The following is a 16,507-nucleotide window of genomic DNA, read 5'->3' as shown; positions in this document are numbered from 1 at the left end:
CACACACAAAAAGGGAAAGCAGAAACGTGGAAGAAATAATATTTGAGCATTTGGCAGGAATAGTAAGTTTCTGAAAAAACTACTAAACCATCGCACAAATTCAATCGTTAAAGGTTACACTGTGAGCCAAGATAAATATAAGGTATCAAAACAAACTGATATCAAAGGAAAATGTTGTTTAAGACGATGAAAATACTAAACTGGATTGGGCAACCATATTTTCTATCGGTAACGAAACGAATAATTTAGAATTATACAAACCCAATTCTAGCTCATCTGGTTCCTCTCATCCTCAGCTTTGTATTACAAAGGCTGAGTAGCCAAGTTTGCAGAAGTTGCCAAATAGTCACCATCTGAAGATTGAGAAAAAGCCATATTCACATCAGAGAAAACTTTACATAAAAGAGGACAAATTAACATATTTAAAGTATTAAGATGCAAACATTCTTAAGATAGATCAAGCAAAAAAAATTAAAAGAATCCAATGAAAATACAAAAGGAAAAGGAATTAAAGAAAAGTTACAATTAAGTATTTCAAATTAGTGATTCATCAACCAAACAGTCAGTCTCAATGATCTATCAATACCATGAACATAATGTAGAAATCCAAGTAAACTCCGTAAATTATCAACTCCATCACACTCCTTCCTTTGTTTCTAATTTACCTCTCCTTCAAGCTTCTTAATTACAAATTTATATATAGCAAACTGAACTGTCCATTTCAAATCAAATATACACAGGCAGAAAAGCAAAAACTAAACTCCCGCCACATAAATTAATCAATAATCAAACAAAGAAAATTTCTTGCAGACCAGAACAAATCCAATTGGATTTTCATGCGAGTGATTGTAATTGCCAAAAACAAAGACATATATTTAAGTGCCCAAAATTTAAGCTTTACATCATAATATATTCTTCTAACACAAATGAAAGAAAGACGGATCAAATTATTAAGAAATGTAAGTTAGAGTTGTTAAATTCACTTTCATGTGTACGATTCAAATTTCGACACATTTATTCATACTTTTACCAATTTTCAGACATTGCTAATTGCCAAGATAGCAAGATAATGAATTCTATGAACGAAAAAAAAAAATGACATGCAACTTCAACTTACCATGCCAAAGAAGCTCCATAAGAGTTGTAGCCCCCTCCTTAATGCATGTATCAAAAGCATTGCAATCGTAGATCCTGGAAATTATAAAAATTCATCCAATCAAGAGACAATATAATAGTTGTGGGAAGATGAATGCAACCAAAAATCTAAGATTTACTTGATTTGTGATTCCATTATAATTTCACAAAAAAACAAAAAGTTCAAATTTTGATTGAAACATCCAACAAAATCTCATCTGTTACAGATTGAACCAACCAAATAAAGAATCTATTGATATGATTTTCAACCTAACGTTACAAATGAGCTTTATAACAGCGCAATCAATATCATCTAAACCCAACTAAAAAGAAACTGATTGTATGCTATAAATTCCATGAGTAATTTGATTTTGCAGATTAAAAAGTCAAGGAATATTGAAAATTACTAACAATTTACACTCATGAAACACAAAGAAAATAAATCCTGTATACAAACTCACACAAAAGGGTGTTTATTTTCCGAAAATACTATTCAATTCCAAGTATTAGGGGTTACTTGATATCATGTGAAATCCCATTTAGAGAATGTTGATAATTTATTAGTCTAATCATCGGTAAAAACTTTCAAACAATGTGCAAAACACTTTAAGCATTATCCTTTCAAAAATGAACACATGGTGTTTCAGTGCACCCGTCTGATACACAGGTAGGCTGTATCTGAAACACCCCAAAACCTTTTTATTTAAAAATTATTTTAAAGCCTTAATTGGTGAGCCCGTAGGGCCCACCTTGTTTTATTTTATTGATTTTCTGGTCTCCCTCTCTCTTCTCTCAGTTCTCTCTTCTGCCTCACCTTTCCCGCAACTCTCTTTCCCTCACTCTCTCGGCTCTCTCTATCTCAACCCATCCGAGAGTTTTTCTTACCAACAAACATCACCATCGTCTTTATCTCATCGCTACGAACTCAACCATAGTATTGGCATCTTGAAAGTCGAACCACGAAGCCCCGTACACGAGCTCCGGCGAGCACCGCTCCTTTCAAGGCCATTTCCGGCCAAACCATGGCGATTTGGCCAGCGTGCAAGGTATCAATCTGTTCGTCTCGTCGAGTACTATAACTTTCCTTTTTGTTTCACTCAATTTCGTTGAGTATTGAAGAAGTTATACTCATTTGAATCTTACCAGTTTCCGGCGAGTCCGACGGCTTTCGAGGCATTTTCCGGCCAAACCACGGCGAGTTAGACGTCGTGTGAGGTACCATTCTCTTTGTCTCTTCAAGGGCTAGAACTTTTGTTTTTTCCTCGGTTGATTTCGTTGAGTAGTGACAAAGTTATAGCTGTTTAAAGTTGGGTGGTTTTCCGGCCTTCTTCTTCGGCAAAACCCCAGGCCTTTCAGGCCATTTAGAACACCACGGGCCTTAGCCCGTTTTGGACCAACCCAGTACCCCAGCCCACATCCTTTTTATTTTTAGTTATGTGTTTTTAAAACCCAAAGGCCTCGGGCCTTATTTAGAATGGCCTTGGGCCGGTATTTGGTTAAGGGGCTCTAAGCCCAGCCCTTTTAATAAGGCCTTAGGGCCTTTGTGTGTATGTGTGTGTATAGTGAGGGCCTGCCTTTGTGCAGCCCGTGTGTGTGTTTGTGTGTGTGTGAGTGTGGGTTTGGGTTTAAGCCCAAACCCCTCTTCTTCACCCTAAAACATTTTCACCCTAAACCCTTTTAACCCAATAACCTTAGAATTCCAAAACCCAATAGATCCTAATCCTATTTAACCTAAACCTTAATCCGGATTTCAAGCCTAAAACCCGTTAGACCTAATTTGACCGTCGACCTCCGGTCAACGTTGACTTTAGGGTTGACTTTTTGGGTTTTCGTCCGGGACCTTTCTTAGGGTAAAACAACGTTCTGAATCCGTTTCCAATGTCCGTTTTCCCAAATTCAATTGTTATTATATAGTTTTATTTATTGGACTCTTTATGTGCTTAGGGGCAATTATTGTGACGTTTCTGTCTTCGCTAGTGGCGCAGCTTTTGGCAACTAAGTACTGTGAGTGGACCATTTCTAAAATTACATGATTTGATAATTTAATTGCATAAATGATATGCATGACAGATTTATGATTTGATTTATGTGAAGCCTGATGATTTAATATATTGATTATCGTCTCGTGTTTTGGTGAGGAATTAATTGTTAGCCTATATTGAGCTATATTTTAATATATCGTATTTTCTATTAAAACCATGAACTGGTAGGCTATCTGATAGATGACGATAGGATGCTAGAACATGTTTTTGAACCCCTCTTTATAGTGTAGACGATGATCGGTAACTATGCTATGAAGTGGTTATTTAAGAGAGGCGTAACTATTTGTGCGTACCTAGAGGACACTATGCTGCCTGGGGCGAGGATCTAGTGTTGGCATTTAGGCCGGGAGAAATAATCCCTAGCTACGGGCTGAGGGACATGAAACAGGTATTGGGCCGGGAGTTGGTAATCTCTGGCTACGGGCGCAGAGACCACGCAGCAGGCATTGGGCTGGGAGATATATTTATTCAGTAATCTTTCTAGCAGCACACCGCGCTTACGAGACGATTTATGAGACGTTTACTGTTTTGATTTCTGCGATGAGATTCCGCAATATGGCTCTTGAGATATTTTTGGCATGCTAGGCTTTTTATTAAATCCATCATTTATTATGCTAGTAGTTTTCATTATATAAACTTTGGGGGTTAGTATGTTGATAACTGTTTTATTATTATTATATATATAAACTTGGTCCACTCACCTTTGTTTTGCGCCCCCATTCAGGACTTAGAATCAAGGCACATAATCTCAGCGTCAAGACACTTCCGCAGCAGCATCTTCAGATCCTCTCGAATGTAGGACTCACTCCTTTATTCATTAAATTTTATCTTAATTCTTCTTAATGATTAGGTTTAGTTGTATGCTCTGAGCACGTTCCTAAGTTATTATTTCATTGTATTTTAAATTTCTAACATTTATTTACTTCTTATTCTTAGCTTTTGTATCAATTAATGGCTTTTGTCACCCTCGGGTGTCGGCCAGCACGTGTCTATCTTGGTATTCGGGGAATATCAGGGTCGGGGCATGTCAGTATCACATGTATCAGGATTCCCACATGCATCACATGTATTCATTAAACTTAAGGGAAAAAATGAACACGTGTGGTTTTCATGAGCACACACTACAGATGAGAAGAAAAAAAAAGGCAATTTTCACTTCAAAAATAATCTTCCAATATATTTACACAGTAGTAAATTAATTGCACAAAAATGAAAATATGAGAAATAAAAACATATGCAAATAAAAGCCAGGAATATAAAAGAACCGATTGAATGACTTTACACTTGACCCACTTGTTGAAGAGCAATTTTGGATTTTTGTTGAAGAGCAATTTCCGATTGAATCACTTCTTTCCCTTTTTTTTTTTCTGATTACTCAGGTCGCAATCAACCTGAGAAGTCCTGAAATTAAACACCAAAACAAAATTCAATCAGCTCGAAATATCAATTGGAGGGGAGTCGAAAGCAAATCTATGACTTTAGCAAACATGCATATTATTTTCTTAGTCCAAATATGAATTTGACATCATCTCTTGCAAAACCACCAACCAATATCACTTCTCAAATAAATTATACATAGATTATACATAGAAGAAAGCGAAAGCTTAACCAACAATCTCTGAATTTAATTGCAGACTGTTCAATTGTGAACCGGAATCTGTGCTTTCTTTCCCTCTTGACCATGAACTCTGCTTCATTTTTTACAAAACTCACAAATCAAATCAACAAAAATTAATTACAAACTTCAACTTGGTAATCGAAAAGAGAAGATTAAATACCCAAAAAATACTAATAAACATTAAACACCATAATACATCGGGAAAAGCCCAAGTTTCAAAAACCTAAACACCACAATTATAATGGGAAAATCTTAAATCCTTCATTGCAACAAACCCCAAAACCCAATTACTATTCCAGGTGGCATGCACAGTTTTTGTGTTATAAAAAAAAAGTAACCCCAATCCTAAATTAAGCAGAGAAATCACTTCATAATCCCTAAATACTGCAAAAAAGGAATCTTTGAAAGGGAAGCTTCCAGGTGGCATACAGAGATTTTTATTATAAGAAAAAAGTAACCCCAATCCCAAATTAAGCAGAGAAATCACTTCATAATCCCTAAATATTGGAAAGAATGAATCTTTGAAAGGGAAGCTCACCACTGCTATCATAGGGTGTGAGCAGAGACAGCTTTGGAGGCTGCAAACAAAAGCCCCAAAAAATAAAAAACTAGGGTCTCCTGAAATTGAAAACAAAACTAAATTAAACAACCACACGTAGAATCACAGGCTACAAACAAAACCCCCAAATGGAAGGAAAGGGTAAATGCAAGAAGAAGAGATTGACATAGGGAGAGATACAATCCCTCAACCCCACCCTCTCTCTGCAGCCAACACACTCTTTCCCCCAACCCTACCCTCAAACCGTGCACCCAATCAACTCTCTTTCTGTCCCCCTAATCGTGCACCCGCCCTCACCCTCTCTCTGCAACCAACCCCCTCCCCTATCTCCCCCAAATCACGCCCCCACAACATCCCATCAGTGAAGAATCAAATCCAAAAGTAAATTGCAGTTACCTATTAAGGTAGGATTAAAATAAGAATCTCCAAATAGAAAGACAAAAGATATAATACACAGATAGCTCACCAAAAAGGTGCAGCCCTTTCACAATGGTGGTACATTTCCGCTTATTACGCATGGCTTTTTCAATGTAATTTCTTGCTTCTCCTGCAGAAAAAACACAACAGAACTGATTTCAATAACCACTCATACCTATTCCATCTCTGGAACTCAGTTATTTATCTATATATAAATATTGATTATGATCACATTTTGATCACCGACATAAAATACAAATCATTGTATATTTGCACAATCAAATCTTTATGGAACTCACAACCGAGAGCCAGAGCTTCAATTCCTGTGAAACCACCCTTCTCTCAAACCCTTGGCGACAAATTCTTACATCATCTATACCGTAAACTTGATCAATCAATCAAAGATTTATAAAACTTTTGAATTTTAACCTCAATTACAACATGCAGACCCAAAATTGATCCAAATCAAAGTTGAAGAATCCTAATAAGAACAAAGGCGCTAAACTATAGAACTTGGGCATTTCTTAAAACCCCTAACCCATGATATTTTAAATCCTGAAATTTTCTGAGCACCGAAACACTATCAAACTAACATGATTAAAGAAATTGCTAATTACAAATGGGGAAAACTACAGCCCATGGGTAGTTCCTAAAATCCCATCATGTTTTCTATTCCAAAACTTCTTGTCATTTAGGAAAACCACTAAGCTTGTCTACCCTGTACTATGCACCTAATAATAGCGAAAGGAAAGAAAAAAAAAACAAAATTACATAGCTATTCGGCCATAACTGTATCCTATCTAAAACGCACTAAAATGCCAGAGATAAAGTTTGGAACTCAGCATTATATAACATTTACAGATGACAACCAATGTAAATTTGTGAAAAGCGAAACCACCCCATTGTTTTGAATGTTGTTATTTTGGGAAACCTTGCAAATCACAATGAATAGCATCTGATAACCTTAAATAGGGCCAAGAATTTCGACTCACCATCCTCCTTTAGCACAGAGCAACTCGTTTCCTTAGCAAAGTAACAAACCAAAATAACACGCTCCTTTTGAAGAATGTATCCATTGCCAAAAGAAAGTGCACATTAAAGAGAACAAAAAAGCCGAACACTTTCAAGGCTGTCAAACAAATTTCAGTTCAAGGGTTTGAACCCATTGATCTAACTGCAAACATACAAAGGACAGAAGAAAAAATGCAGAACGAAAAACTTTTAAAAATACAAACTTCAAATATTACCCATCATGCTAGCCGCTTCTTCTAACAGAATTACTTTCACCCTTCTAATATCATACTATTTTTTTTCATTTCTGCAATCAATACCATCCAATCTTTGAATATTTCATTAAATTGGATGGTAGAGTGTAGAGCCTAAAAAATGTTAGGCAAGCTGCTACAAAGATAGTAAAAGCCCAACAGCTCCATCTAACCCGCCAATTGCTAAATCTTAAATTTCTTGAACTACACAACCTATGACAAATACCCAAACAGTTAGAGAACACTGGACATTCGTTGTACTCAATCTGCCTATATCCCAGGACCAAGAAAGTTATGAAGAAACAGAAATGAAACTGTACAGCAGGTATACAGCAGGAAACAAACACTATGAAACTGGCACTCAGGTACAACAACAACAACAACAAAGCCTTTTCCCACTAAGTGGGGTCGGCTATATGAATCCTAGAACGCCATTGCGCTCGGTTTTGTGTCATGCCCTCCGTTAGATCCAAGTACTCTAAGTCTTTTCTTAGAGTCTCTTCCAAAGTTTTCCTAGGTCTTCCTCTACCCCTTCGGCCCTGAACCTCTGTCCCGTAGTCACATCTTCGAAACGGAGCGTCAGTCGGCCTTCTTTGCACATGTCCAAATCACCAGAGCCGATTTTCTCTCATCTTTCCTACAATTTCGGCTACTCCTACTTTACCTCGGATATCCTCATTCCCAATCTTATCCTTTCTCGTGTGCCCACACATCCCACGAAGCATCCTCATCTCCGCTACACCCATTTTGTGTACGTGTTGATGCTTCACCACCCAACATTCTCTGCCATACAACATCGCTGGCCTTATTGCCGTCCTATAAAATTTTCCCTTGAGCTTCAGTGGCCTACGACGGTCACACAACACGCCGGATGCACTCTTTCCATCCAGCTCGTATTCTATGGTTGAGATCTCCATCTAATTCTCCGTTCTCTTGCAAGATAGATCCTAGGTAACGAAAACGGTCGCTTTTTGTGATCTTCGCTAGATTGCTCCGGTCATTAGTGTGGATAAATATATAAATGGATAGAGATAGGAAAGCAAACACAAGATGTACGTGGTTCACCCAGATTGGCTACGCCCACGGAATAGAAGAGTTCTCATTAATTGTGAAGGGTTTACACAAGTACATAGGTTCAAGCTCTCCTTTAGTGAGTACGAGTGAATGATTTAGTACAAATGACATTAGGAAATATTGTGGGATAATGATCTCGTAATCACGAAACTTCTAAGTATCGGAGTGTGGTGTCGTCTTGACTTGCCTTATCTGTCTCATAGGTAGATGTGGCATCTTCTCTGGAAGTACTCTTCCTCCATCCAGGGGTGGTATCTTTAACTGGTGGAGATGCACAAGGTAATGTATCAATTTCACTTGAAGCTTACTTGTAGTTTCAGGCTTGGTCAAGCGCGATACAAACCATGTAGTAGGAGTCCCCCAAGTCGCCGAGCTAGGGGGTCTGCTGAAAGAGGTGACAGACAAGGTAAGCAATCAGAGCTCCGACTGATTGTTCACCTTCTCCCCATCTTGCAGCAGCATGAAGGATAAAGAGAAGAAAAATGAGAAGAGATGATATGAGATACTTTTGCTTTTGAAGAAGTAACTTTCCACAGGCTTATTCTTGAACTGAGCTGGAGGGTTTTCTGGTTTCCTCCAGAGTATAAGGCCGACTGAAGAATTTGAGGGTCAAAACAAGTCCATCAAATCTAGAGTACGTTCCACCCTGCTGATATGGGATACTTTTGCTTTTGACAGAGTAATGGATGTATCGGCACGTGTGCTGTTACGCTTGTCTCCACATGCTTCCTTGTATCCTTCGCACTTGCCCTATCTGTTCCTCAAGCAGATGCGGAATCTTCCCTGGAAACATAAGATGATGAAGATGAGTACTCGAGAGCAATGCCAGGTAAGTAATCAGGTAAGGGGTTCCAGGCAGTCAGTTCCTGGCTGGAAGCTTGATTCCAAGTACTGACTGATTGCTCTATTTCTCCTTGTCTTGCAGGTAAAAACAAGGCCAAAAGAAAAAACAGGGAAAAAGCATGATATGGGATACTCTTGCTTTTAACCCTGATGATATGAGATATTCTTGCTCTAGTATAGCTTGTTTGCAGAGGTATTATCGGGGGGAAAGAAAGCTGAATATTTCGAAAGGCTTTGTTGGGAGTGCCCTCTCAGATATGATGAAGGGTTGAGCATTTTTGCAGGTCTGCCTGTCCGTTGGGGATGGAGGTCGACATATATAGGAGTCTCCTTAACAACAAGTAGTAATGCTATTCCTTTACCCTGCTTGGTCATAGCACGGTAGTGGGAGCTGCCAGTTTCACATGTTTTAACTCTGTCAGAGCACTTTGAAAAAGTGGTCTGTGGTATCTGGCTCTCGAGATTCGGAGAACGATGCCTCTTCGATTTTTGAGAAAGCAATCATGCTGGGGGTCTGACTCTCGAGATTCGGAGAGCAGTGTCTTTTCGATTTTTGAGGAAGTAATCATGTTGGGAGTCTGGCTCTCGAGATTCGGAAGGCGGTGCCTCTTCGATTTTGGAGCAAGCAATCTTGTTGGGAGTGTTGTCTCGAATGTGAGTAAAGGTTGGACATGTTTGCTAGTCTACCTTGCCACGAAGCACAAAGGTTGACACACAGGGACTTTCCAATTATCCAGCAATGGTACTGTTCCTTTACCCTCTCTTCGATTTTGAGAAAGTAGTCATGTTGGGAGTCTGGCTCTCGAGATTCGGAAGACGGTGCCTCTTCGATTTTGGAGCAAGCAATCTTGTTGGGACTGTTTTCTCGAATGTGAGTAAAGGTTGGGCATGTTTGCTAGTCTACCTTGCCACGAAGCACAGAGGTTGACACACAGGGACTTTCCAATTATCCAGCAGTGGTACTGTTCCTTTACCCTTGTGGGTAATAATATGGTAGCTAGACCTTCAAAATTTATGTGTCTAAACTTTGTTAGTGCTGTTTCTTTGCTATTCTTTTACCTTTCTTGGTCAGAGCGATGTAGTGGGAGCTGCAAGCTTCACGTGCTCAACTTTGGCAGAGAACTTTGGCAAAGTGATCTGTGGTACCCATGAGTTATTGTTGCGTGTGGGAAGTGGGTGATTGAACAGTAAGATTCATGTGCTTTCTACTTCACCAGAAGTCTTCGACAAAATGCCCATAATTTCTGCAAAGCTGAGTGTGCGTGTGACAGGTGCTGACAAGGCTAGAAAAGTAGGTGCCTCTTCGATTTCTGAGATCGGCCCTCGTGGTCTCTGAGCAGCCCAGCTTTTGAGAAAGCGAGCGCCTCTTCGATTGATTCGGAGAACGGTGCCTCACCGATTTTTGAGAAAGCACTCATGCTGGGGGTCTGGCTCTCGAGATTCGAGGAGCAGTGTCTCTTCGATTTTTGAGAAAGTAATCATGTTGGGAGAGTGGCTCTCGAGATTCGGAGGGTGGTGCCTCTTCGATTTTGGAGCAAGCAATCTTGTTGGGAGTGTTTTCTCGAATGTGAGTAAAGGTTGGGCATGTTTGCTAGTCTACCTTGCCACGAAGCACAGAGGTTGACACACAGGGACTTTCCAATTATCCAGCAATGGTACTGTTCCTTTACCCGCTCTTCGATTTTTAAGAAAGTAGTCATGTTAGGAGTCTGGCTCTTTAGATTCGGAGGACGGTGCCTCTTCGATTTTGGAGCAAGCAATCTTATTGGTAGTGTTTTCTCGAATGTGAGTAAAGGTTGGGCATGTTTGCTAGTCTACCTTGCCACGAAGCACAGAGGTTGACATACATGGACTTTCCAATTATCCAGCAGTGGTACTGTTCCTTTACCCTTGTGGGTAATAATATGGTAGCTAGACCTTCAAAATTTATGGGTCTAAACTTTGTTAGTGCTGTTTCTTTGCTATTTTTTTACCCTTCTTGGTCAGAGCGATGTAGTGGGAGCTGCAAGCTTCACGTGCTCAACTTTGGCAGAGAACTTTGGCAAAGTTATCTGTGGTACCCATGAGCTATTGTTGCGTGTGGGAAGTGGGTGATTGAACAGTAAGATTCATGTGTTTTCTACTTCCCCAGAAGTCTTTGACAGAATGCCCATAATTTCCGCAAAGCTGAGTGTGCGTGTGACAGGTGCTGACAAGGCTGGAAAAGTAGGTGCCTCTTCGATTTCTGAGATCGGCCCTCGTGGTCTCTAGGGAGCCCAGCTTTTGAGAAAGCGAGCGCCTCTTCGATTTCTGAGATCGGCCTTCGTGGTCTTTGAGCAGCCCAACTTTTGAGAAAGCAAACGGCTCTTCGATTTCTGAGATCAACCCTCGTGATCTCTAAGCAGCCCAACTTTTGAGAAAGCAAACGCCTCTTCGATTTCTGAGCAGGCGCCTCTTTGATTTCTGAAGCTCCGTCGAGTGCAGATTTTTATAGAGGCTGGCATTAAGTTCCAAAGCACACTTGAATCTCCACCAGTAGAAGCTTCATTCTTGCACTTCTAATATCTTGATTTGTCCAACCTCTTCTCTCTTCAACACCTTTGAAAATGTCTGGCCCCTCCGACCGTCGTTTTGACTTGAACCTTGTTGAAGAGGCAGCTCCGCCTTCTCCAGACAACATATGGCGCCCATCCTTCGTCTCCCCAACTGGTCCTCTTACCGTTGGGGATTCCGTGATGAAGAATGATATGACCGCTGCGGTGGTGGCCAGGAACCTTCTCACTCCCAAAGATAACAGACTACTTTCCAAACGGTCTGATGAGTTAGCTGTTAAGGATTCGCTGGCTCTCAGTGTTCAGTGTGCAGGTTGTGTCTAATATGGCCCAACGCCTATTTGCTCGAACCCGCCAAGTTGAATCATTGGCGGCTGAAGTGATGAGTCTCAAACAGGAGATTAGAGGGCTCAAGCATGAGAATAAACAGTTGCACCGGCTCGCACATGACTATGCTACAAACATGAAGAGGAAGCTTGACCAGATGAAGGAAACTGATGGTCAGGTTTTACTTGATCATCAGAGATTTGTGGGTTTGTTCCAAAGGCATTTATTGCCTTCGTCTTCTGGGGCTGTACCGCGTAATGAAGCTCCAAATGATCAACCTCTGATGCCTCCTCCTCCTAGGGTTCTGTCCAGTACTGAGGCTCCAAATGATCCCCCTCCGGTGCCTTCTCTTTCTGGGGCTCTACCGACTGCTGAGACTTCTCCTAAGCAACCTTTGTGAAGGCTCCCTCTTGTGTGTTTATTTTGACTCATGTATATGTACATATTTGTAGCTTATCGGGGATATCAATAAATAAGCTTTCCTTCATTTCAACGTATTGTGTTAAATACACCAAAGCCTTCTTCGCTAAGTTCTTTGAATTTTCTTTTGTTGAAGCTTGTATGTTGAAGCTTTCTGAGTGGAGCATGTAGGTTGGGGTAGTGTTCCCTTAATTTCCCGAGTGAGGAAAACTTCTTGGTTGGAGACTTGGAAAATCCAAGTCACTGAGTGGGATCGGCTATATGAATCTTAGAACGCCATTGTGCTCGATCCTGTGTCATGTCCTTCGTTAGATCCAAGTACTCTAAGTCTTTTCTTAGAGTCTCTTCCAAAGTTTTCCTAGGTCTTCCTCTACCCCTTCGGCCCTGAACCTCTGTCCCATAGTCGCATCTTCTAATCGGAGCGTCAGTAGGCCTTCTTTGCACATGTCCAAACCACCGTAACCGATTTTCTCTCATCTTTCCTTCAATTTCGGCTACTCCTACTTTACCCCGGATATCCTCATTCCTAATCTTATCCTTTCTCGTGTGCCCACACATCCAACGAAGCATCCTCATCTCCGCTACACCCATACTGTAAGGAAAATCAGATTAGCATTCATCTAACCAGAGCTTCTAGCTGCTAACAATTAGTTGTTAAAACCCAAAAACTAATCAAGCAATCCTGCACATATATCTAGCTTTCTTCACATCCCGCCAGTAATAAAATGCATTCAAGCACGTAGTAGTAGCTTGCACAAATAAAGCAGTTTAAGTATGATAAACAGAAAAAGGAAATGGAAACATGAGTTTAGTAAAAATGGGAATAAATCAAATAAAGCCAAAAAAGAAAGACCGGTACAATAGCTGCATAAATTAAATAGCTTTCTACAACATACAAAAGAGATTGAGAAATCTAATTCAGCAATTCCTTTTCCTAATTGGGTCTGGTATTAATTTAGCCAAAACCTCAGTAAATCCTTTAAAAAATAAAACTCACAGCCCCTGTTTGGTTGCAGAGAAAACAAAGTATGAAAAAAAAGACAATATATTTCCATTAAATTACTCAGTTAAATCAAATAACAGGTCATTTCCATGAAATGAAAAATAAATCATTCAGAATTATACAACAATTACTAAACTAAGCAAACCTTGAGGCCTTGGAGATAATCTTATGTCCCACATACAAGGGATCATCCTAACTCTTCAAATACCTAACTTGCAACCGGCAATACAAATCCTGTGGCAACTCGTGCTCCCACCACAAACACACGACCAGTTCCATCATCCCGATAAAAAAAAATAAAAATTCCAGGAACCCCCATCATATACAGTTAGTCAAATTTCAGCTCCAAGTGAACCAAAAATAATATTTACTCTATAAGCACAAGAAGGGACATGTAGATAGCGAATTCTTCTCACCAAGTACCAGGGAACTTCTTTACTCATTGAAAGCATCAAAGCATAATCCTGTATCCATGAGCCAGCATCATTGTGTTTCAAAAAAAATGTTGTTATGCCTGAAGAAGATAAACAATATAGTTGATTACCAATCACACGAAAACACAACCAACAAAAGCATCCAAATATGTTCTTTAGAGTTATGATTTGTGTACTGTTTCCCCCACAAATTCGCCTTGTAAACGAGTGAACTCACATTTGATGGGGGTTTCAGAGCTAACTCTCCCCAAAACCGCAACCACCAATGGCAATCTACATTCGGAATCCAACAATTTTGCTGAAAAGTCAAAGTAGAAATCAACTCTACTTCAGGGAACAAATCCAAACAGACTAACGGCATCACCAGAAAAGTAAATAAATCTATAAATCTCCTCCCACCAAATGTTCCACATGAAAATGCATTTGATTCAAGCACGGCACCAAAACAAAAAAAAATGAAGCAAAAACTAATCTTTCAGTTTCGAAGAAAGGCGAATACCCAATTCCTTTAACTGATTAATCCGAGTGGCAGATTTAAGAATCTCTGCATCCCTGTGTAATCACAAAACACCAAAATTCAACAAACCAACAAAAAAAAGTTATTGACAACTTAGAAATGTGTAATTTGATCATCAGCAAAGCTAATTTGATATCGAAAAACAGAGAGAATAAACTGACCTGCCGCTGCTCCTGCCAAGAAGGTAAAGAGCAGCTCCACTCAGACAACAACTCAATCCACCCCAAGGTAGCATTTTTAACCACCGCAACGATCGATAAACTAATTCCAAACCCTTGCACTATTGCCCTCCGCCTTGTTACGCAATACCGGAAGCACCGGGGCTCAAAAACCGGACCCAGAAAGAAATCATACGCGAAAGACTGATCTTTTACGGTGAATTTGATGGAAAGATATGGAATTGAAGTGGGAATTAGGGATTTTGGGAGAGAAAGAGGGTGATATTCTAGGGAAATAGGAAGTGGCAAAGAAAGGGTTCTGGAAAATTACCGTTTGTTTTCCGGAAAGTTGAAAAGGAAGGAAATTGGGAAGGGGGATTAGGGAATTTACAGAGAGAGAGCGGGGGGGAGGTGATATTGTAGGAAATAGGAACTCGCAAAGGAATGGTTCTGGAATTTTCTGTTTGTTTCCCGGGAAGTTGAAAATGAAAGAAATTGGTAGGGGAGATCGGAGCTTCGGGTTTCAGGAAGCAAACGGAAGACGAAGTGCATTTCCATCCCCCACCCTTTCTACGATGATCAACACGTACCCGTAGCTCCCATCTCTCTCCAATTCGTCAGTCCCTCTGTCCCCCTCCTCTCCTCCCCCAACAACCCTCTGACTGATGCATCAGCCACAGGACACCCACCCGCATGTCCCTCCCGAAAATCCTCTCCCCGAAATCCCGGCGAACCTCTCCCTCTCAACCCTTCCGTCGCCCTTCCCTCTCTCTCCCCGAGTCAAAGCCCCGATCCAGCCCAAAGAGTGAAGACCCGTTCTTAAGCCCAGTGGCAATCTTGTAAATGAAGCGAAATTTGGGCTGAAATCAGCCCGGTGGTAAACTCATAAAAATATGAAATTGAGGCAAAATTGCACAGTGCCGTTCTCCCCCTACTTGAAGATCTTTTGATCATTCTTATTAGGAAATTGTTATTAGAATGTCAAATAAGATTTTTGGAATGCTAATAACAATTCTCTTTTTACTATTCAGTTTAAAAGATTTTAACATTTTAAAGTAGTTTGTGTACTAACTATAATTTATAATAGATTTAAATTAAGATATAAATATTTTACAAACAACAAAGTATAGTTAATAATTGACCATTGTTTGTCAAGCAATTAAATTAATAGCACATGTAATACTATGTCATTTTTTGTCATTTTACACAGTTATAGCTGTTTTGCATAAAGATTTACTAAACATTGTAACATTGCTTTTTTTGCCAAAAGTACCTTTACAATTATAGTTTATCAAACACATTACTGCTTTATTTTATTACTGATTTCAGTGAAATTGAGCCATTGAAATCAGCCTGATGGCAAACTCATAAATAAATGAAATTGAGGCAAAATTGCACAATGTCGTTCCCCTCCTACTTTTTTTTTTGATAAACGGGAAATACAGAACTCGGGCTAAGAAGCCAAACAAACAAGGAGAGCCTACCACGAGGCAAGCAAACACAAAAGCAAAAAACAAATGACAGCAGAGGGAGTTACAAGGAGGACAACATAGCCACACTATGTTATCACCCCCTCTACTGTCCTGAACCCATCACGGGGGACAGGGTAGACCATCACTTTGAAGTACAAAAACTAACGAAGATGAGGTCTATTAGCCCAATGATGATCACACATCTCCGCACACCGTCACAATGCCAACAAGTTCGCTGCCATATTGGCTGATCTTGAGATCCAAGACCAGCGAAAGTCATGAAAAGACTCCCTTAACCGTTTAGCATTAACTAAAGAAGGGTAAGCCTCCTGCCTGCCATTCTCAATCGAACCCAAAAGAGAGCTAATGGAGTCATAGGAGTCAAGATTCAACAACCACCTTTCTAAGCCCCCTTACTAGACCAAACTCACAACCTTTCAAGATTGCCAGAGCTTCAGCAGCACCTACAAACGAAGCATAAATGGCATGCCTAATCGTAGCGATGAATGAACCCTCAGCATCAGCATCCCGAATAACAATCCCTACATAACCAGATCTCGATAGAGCTGACCAACTAGCTTTTACATTAATTTTGAAGTATGGCGCAGAAGGAGGGCGCCAACGGGACGACTGATGAGCTATGGTCTTAGGTACCAGGGGCTCCGTATTCCTGCAAACAACTTTAAAGTAAGC

General features: G+C 40.1%; 1 protein-coding gene and 1 long non-coding RNA gene across 15 annotated transcripts in view; one reads left to right on the top strand and one right to left on the bottom strand.

The window, feature by feature from the left end:
* LOC126624315 (G-type lectin S-receptor-like serine/threonine-protein kinase At1g61480) overlaps positions 1–16,507 on the bottom strand; it is a 72,125-nt gene that overhangs the window by 28,544 nt on the left and 27,074 nt on the right. For 2 of the 14 annotated variants that reach the window (XM_050293360.1, XM_050293361.1), the window contains exons 1-4: positions 14,346–15,128; positions 14,167–14,219; positions 13,885–13,965; positions 13,650–13,747 (exon numbers count right to left, since the gene is read on the bottom strand). In XM_050293360.1, coding sequence (XP_050149317.1) covers positions 13,650–13,747; positions 13,885–13,965; positions 14,167–14,219; positions 14,346–14,419 — 306 coding nt within the window. In that variant the 5' untranslated portion in view covers positions 14,420–15,128. Of the gene's footprint in view, positions 1–4,785; positions 5,018–5,332; positions 5,413–5,819; positions 5,901–6,762; positions 6,827–13,378; positions 13,748–13,884; positions 13,966–14,166; positions 14,220–14,345; positions 15,130–16,507 lie in introns of those variants that run through there. The other 12 variants (XM_050293364.1, XM_050293369.1, XM_050293365.1 and 9 more) reach the window with 12 other exon arrangements.
* LOC126624368 (uncharacterized) lies at positions 1,943–4,124 on the top strand. Its single transcript, XR_007624080.1, has 4 exons — positions 1,943–2,180; positions 2,281–2,349; positions 3,079–3,138; positions 3,901–4,124. It is a non-coding gene; the product is annotated as an uncharacterized LOC126624368 (long non-coding RNA).

This window comes from Malus sylvestris, chromosome 5 (assembly GCF_916048215.2).
Source record: "Malus sylvestris chromosome 5, drMalSylv7.2, whole genome shotgun sequence".
Classification (NCBI taxonomy): Eukaryota; Viridiplantae; Streptophyta; class Magnoliopsida; order Rosales; family Rosaceae; genus Malus; species Malus sylvestris.
This window is presented reverse-complemented; position numbering and strand designations above follow the sequence as displayed.